This window comes from Stegastes partitus, unplaced genomic scaffold (genome assembly GCF_000690725.1).
Source record: "Stegastes partitus isolate 25-593 unplaced genomic scaffold, Stegastes_partitus-1.0.2 Scaffold2522, whole genome shotgun sequence".
In the NCBI taxonomy this organism is placed as follows: Eukaryota; Metazoa; Chordata; class Actinopteri; family Pomacentridae; genus Stegastes; species Stegastes partitus.
Window position 1 is genome coordinate 1 of NW_007580253.1, and position 6,169 is coordinate 6,169.

The following is a 6,169-nucleotide window of genomic DNA, read 5'->3' on the forward strand; positions in this document are numbered from 1 at the left end:
AACTATGATAGTGGTATGAGAAAGGACTAGAACTCAAACCCAGTGGCAACCCTGTTCCACCTCAGATCTGCATGACTTTGCAATAAAGTTTTAAAGGTAACAGTCAGTGTAAACAAATGTTTAAACCACATTATGTCACCTCAGCTGGCTGACCTGAACCGCCGCCTGCCAGCTGAAGCAGGTCTGCCTCCACCTAAGCCTGGTCCTCTGCGAACCCGTGAGGTGCCCCCTCCGCCACGGCCCTCCCCCCACACCATCACCCTGCAGACCCCGGCGTTCAGAAACTTGAGGCTCCCCAAGAGGCTGCGTGTGGTGTACTTCCTGGCTCGCACACGCCTGGCCCAGCGCATCATCATGGTGAGAAGACAGATTCAAAATTGACTGCAAGTTGAATGTGTGTTTTGTGCAGACTGCGGCCATTTGTCTCACACAGTCTGCTGGCGCTGCCTCTGTGCCTTCTGTGTCTGGATTCATTGTGTTATTGATTGCAGTGTCACTGTACAAATGTCATAAAGAAAAACAAGCAGGACAGAAATATTCTGTCAGACTTTCAGGAGTGACACTGAAGTGTGGCTGCATGTCTGTTTATGCTATAAATGAAAAAAACAACAACACATCAGCTGGCTGTAGCTGGCGGCTTAACGCTATGCCCACATCAAACCCACAAAGCAAACACTGTGAGTGCATCGAAAGACTAATTTGTTGAGACAAGTGATTAAAAATGTATTATTGTATTACTAATGGACAAAAAGCAAATGTGCCAGGATCTAAAGATACCCATAATGTATTCTGTTATATGAATGTGTGTCAAACATCTGGACTTAATACCAGTAAAATATAAATGATCATAAATATCTTAACAGTTTGTTTGTATTTTTTTCCCCTTTTCCAGGTTGGCACAGTGATTTGGATCGGCATCCTCGTCTACACTGACCCAGCAGGAATCCGCACCTACCTGGCTGCACAGGTCTCTGAGCAAAGCCCCCTGGGAGACCCTGGAGGAGGCGGTCTGCCCCCTCACCTGGGGGTGGCCCCGGTTTTTCGTGGCGTGGATCCCACCAGCACCTTGAGCATCCACCCTGCGCCAGATCCAACTCCCTTGCCCGAGAACCAATCACAGGGCCACCATGGGGCGGCCAGGGCCGGTTCCCTCCACCAGGCCGCGCCTTCTGTACCTCAGATCACCTGGGGGGCAGAAGATGAGGAGGGATGGAGGAGGTTGTCCTTCAGGCACTGGCCGTCGCTCTTCAGCTACTACAACATCACTTTAGCTAAGAGGTGAGTGGCGCAGAAGACATTTGTTCAGTAACAGATTCTGAATGTTCTTTATTTGTGGACAGGAAGACCCAGAAGCCAGTGTATATTTTAAAAAAGGTTAAATGTTTACCCCCCCAGATATCTGAATAATGAGTTGTCAGAATGGGTCAGCGGGACCTCAATAGCTCAGTCATCAGTGTTTTTGTTACCGCACCAGGGATGTTACCAGACGTAACAGTGCTGCTGTCATAAATGGCCTGCTGCAGATCTCTGGCGTTTCACGAGTGCTCTGTGTGCAGCAGCCTCTGTGGTTTTTCTGATGGTCTCTTTACAATATCAGCATGAAGATGATATTAAGCAGCAGAAACAAGAGCAAAGTCGCCCAGCACACACACAGCTGTGAAGCTTTTCAGAGGCACAGAAAATAATGTGATATTTGAAGGCGACATTCTGCTGTTTTTGTAATGTTTATATTTTTTCATATTACTCCAAGTCATCTGGGGACTGCAGTAGAAGCAACGGCCTTCTATGATCCATCAACAAGTTCATTATTATTTTTATTATTATTTTGGCACAATACTGTTTTGAATAACAGAAATGCCTTTTTTTTTTTATCATTGTTATTATTTGACAGCTAAAGTTAATGTTGAAATACATTCATTTCAGTGCCTTATTTTGTGCTGTGGAATTGTAGAATTTCAGTGGTATTCATACTGATTACCAAATTTCTGGTATCCTGACATCCCTGTCCTGCACCATTCCTTCAAGAAGAAATATTCAAAATATCTTGTAGATCATAGTAGCCAACTTTCTTCAAAAAGATCTGGTATCTTTGAAACAGAGAACTGAAGCTGGAAAATGTCACTCGTTTAGATTTTTGCCTTTTTATGACAAAGTGGAACAACATATTGACTGAACAGAAAAAGATAATGCCGTGTAGCAAGTATATCTATTTCGACTGTTTCTATGAACTGAAATAGAAAAACTGTACAGATGGTGCGCGTTTTATATTTTAAATACAGTAGTTCTCGCAGACAGTTCTATCAATTTTAAATAAATAGTGCTTTTACTGTGTTCTTTTTGAAAGCAAAAGTACACAACTATTGAATTCTAACAGCTTCACATAGCTAACGCAGGTGCAAGCTCGTAACCTGATTCCGTTTTTTTTTTTTTTTCTATAAAACCTCTGTCAGTAGGTTCCACAAGCGTTGTCAGACAACTTTGGCTTTGAATATGAAAGTGTGAAATGTTGTTTTCCCCACGCCCCTCTCATCCCCACTCTCACCCAACCGGTCGAGGCAGATGGCAGTCTTCCCTGAGCCTGGTTCTGCCGGAGGGGGGGGTTTGGTTCCTTCCCACCGTTGCCAACCGCTTGCTCAGAGGAAGTCCAAAGGCTACTTTGGATTGTTGGGTTCTCTGTTTAAATTCATAAGGTCTATACCTGACTTTGTTAAGCGCTGTGTGATAACACATGTTGTAAACTGAGCTATACAAATAAAGTTGAATTGAACTGAATTGAAAGTCAGGGGCAAATTGTATTTGCCTTCTAGAAGTAAATATTTATATTATATGAAGTGGACAAACCTTTAACCCACTACTACTGTTTTTTGGCCGTATATATAAATTAAGGTGGGTTGACCACCACGTTTGTATTGTACATGGAAGGCCCTGTCTGATTCTGTCATATCCTCTCTGTCATCTGTCCATTTTCAGGTACATCAGCATCTTACCTGTCATTCCTGTCACCGTACATCTGAGCCCCCAGGAGGCCATCGAGACACGTCATCCTCAGGACACGAGACACCCGCCGCCACACATCCCAAAGGTTGCTGCAGATTTACAGACGGACCTCACCCTCTACAAGTTAGTACTGAAAAACACACAGGCAAAAAGGCCTGTTTAAATCATTCCACTTTATTGAAAGCTGGTGTACTTCCTGTAGCTGTTGGGACTTCAAACCACTTCTGCTCTAGAGATTTAGAGAAACAAGGGCTCTGACAAAACAATGTGTTTGGGGCAACACGAGCCTCCCGTAGCTCTCCAAATAAACATCGCTTTTACAGGAATCATTTCAGATACTTCTCTGTCTGACCGAAAGCAAACATGATGATAGATACCTGCATTTAGGTTCTTCATGGAGTGTAGCTTGGCAGACGCAGTGGTCACACTTCATCCTCGTGGCAGCTTGTTTACATGTGTGATCTTTACTACAGCGGTATATTTTTCCTGTGGACTGTTATCACCTGTTATCAGTCGTTACTGAGAAAGTTATTGGAAAATGTTGACAGATTCTCAAATACATTGGAAAACATTACATGCTGACTGACTACAGGACTTGAATCCCGTTGCTCTGCTTCAAACGTATTTAGACAACCTTGTCATTGTTGGTGCACCTTGTTTCAGATGACCTTAAACTAATTAGTTTGGCAAGAAATGTTATTTGGAAGAGTTCACATGGTTAAAAAGAAACAAGAAGAGGCCGCAGCACTAACAGGACCTTGACCTTGGGTCTTTTCACCAGTGTGTCATTGAACTGATAGCACAGTTGACGCTGAAGCGTTTTAGTCACTTGTGCAGTTGTCCTTCGGCTGAAATTGGAGCAGTAAATTAGAATATATTCCAAGATAGTCAAGGTCAAGGCCGTATAGAGCTCTCACACTCGTATGTAACACAGATTTAAGGCCAGTAAATAATGACACATATTGAGATTTTTTTGTTGTTAAAATGCGTTAAGATGTTTGTTATGTATCTTACTAGGGCTCCAGACTGCAATGGTTGTGTATGCGACTTGACCTTAGCCTGCATAGGAGGTGTTTAGGGAGTATCAGTAAATGATAGTACGCATTGATAAGCAGGTGGGAAGTGGCTGAGGAGTTTCGCCTGTGTACAGTCAGACAACCTCATGGGGAAAAAACAGTGACGAAATGACATATTTCCAAATAAAACTGTCCTTAGTCACGGTTGCTCTTTGCATCAGTGCAAAACTAAGGTATGCAAAGACAACTATTCATCAGCATGCAAGGTTAATTAATACTAAAAAAGTGGAGGAGGTTTGCGGCCAAATCATGTGCAGATGCAACCAACTGAGTACGTTGGCAGCACCTGTGCAACAATTGAAAAAGGTGATTTGGAGCCCCGTATACTGGCAAATGTTTGGATTTGCACAGTGCATGGGGACCCTCTTTTACTTCTAGAGGAGAGGGCTCGTCTTTGGCTTCCCTTTAAGTTAAAGTTCTCTGGGTCAAGAGTCGCTGGACTGATGGTTATCTTATCTAGGGCAAGACGGGAGACAAAGAAAAGGGAGGTCACCTGTTATCGCTGCCTTCAATAGCTATTCTCTCTGGCTGGACAAGCCAGTTTTAGCAGTTCTTGCAGAGAAGGCATTCATGTGGGACTATAGCTAATCCCACTCCCCGTGTCAGGTTTTTACCCTGCAGTGTAATTTTACCGCTTTTGGTCGACACAGAATGCATGAAGGGCTGAAATATGTGCTGGTGTGCACTGGAAACACGCTTAAGCTGTTGCTATGCTATGGTGTTTTGTGTTACCGTGACAACCAGAAATGTCTGTCTCTAGTCTAAGCCGTTTTCTAAGATGTTTTCCTCTGTAATGAATGTGAATGCGTTCATTATTTATTTCACGAAAAAAGGAAAATCTTGTTTCACCTCAGCTTTGTCTTCAAGTCACCCCAGAGGATCGCAGCATGCACGCCGGGCGCTGCACTAATACATTTAACTCTTGAACAAAGAAGTGTTAGAAAAGTTGTCAGCTTCATCTCGGTGATGTATTAGGTACCTTTAGTGCCATACAGCTAACTCTTATGAATAGAAAGGATGTTTTACACAATATGAGAAAATCAGCTGTCACAAGATTAATATAGGACTCATCTGAGCTCACACACCGTCTGATGACTCATTTATCAGCTTGTCCTATTCTCACCTACTCGCCTCAACAAAAAGACAGTCTGGAGTTGAGTTTTCAATGTGCCGTGTTGTGTAAGGCGGTGTGTTGTCACCCTTACTGCCAAGGAAGTTCAAGTTTCATCTTTGGATAGCAGATACGAAGGCTATCAGCCGTAGCTGGGTCAGGGTCACGACCTTCACCGTTGGGAAGAAACAGCTGAGTTTGTGGTTGGTTTAGATGACCCTGAGACTGATAGAAGGCCAGTGGAGTAAAAGTCACAACATGCTGTAAGAACTGGATTCAGCACAGTGAGGAGCAGGTTCAAAGGCAGATGGAAACTGGCCTGTAAGCACAAGAAATGCAACAAGACCAGTTATCAATGGAGCCGTGAGTAGTTCACACAGCTCACAAATTCCTTCAGAGTCACGTTCCACATTCATCTGATCAGTCGTGAATACAAACTATTTTCACACACTGGGCATTGCTTATAATCACATTCCATTCTCTGTCCATAGAGAAACACTAAACACTGCATCATTGTTTGTAGATGACTGCCTGCTTTGTAGCAGGTTCACCATCTTCATGACTTCCTCCTGCATTTAGATTTGGTTGAATTTTCAAACTTTTTTTTTTTTTTTTCATCTCAGGAGTAAATAAAAGGGAAAGAATTAGAAAAAAAACAACTTTTGAAATGGTGTCAATTATGCTGTCAGCTGAAAAACTCAGAGAGGAAACAGTGCAGTTATCGTCTACCTGAGCAGTGAGTAGTCAGAGTTGATGATGCTGTTGAAACCACTAAACTTAGTTAACAAAGCAGCTGTGTCATATCCGCTCCTGATGGCACTGGACAGGTGTGTGTAACGCCTCTTGGTTTGTGGTTTTTCTTTGTAATCTGAATTTCTAACAGCTGCAATGCATAAAAAAGTTTTTGTAAAACCAAAAATGCTGTCCAAGTAATATAGTTCTAATGCGATGTAGTAAGATAGTTGATTTATGTAAAGGTTGACTT

The 6,169-nt window shown here is 42.9% G+C and overlaps 1 protein-coding gene across 1 annotated transcript in view; it reads left to right on the top strand.

The window, feature by feature from the left end:
- The first annotated feature begins 62 nt into the window (after nt 1–62).
- scap (SREBF chaperone) overlaps nt 63–6,169 on the top strand; it is a 15,681-nt gene continuing 9,574 nt past the window's right edge. Inside the window, exons 1-3 of the mRNA XM_008305488.1 lie at nt 63–357; nt 893–1,278; nt 2,971–3,120. Coding sequence (XP_008303710.1) covers nt 133–357; nt 893–1,278; nt 2,971–3,120 — 761 coding nt within the window. The 5' untranslated portion in view covers nt 63–132. The remainder of the gene's footprint in view (nt 358–892; nt 1,279–2,970; nt 3,121–6,169) is intronic.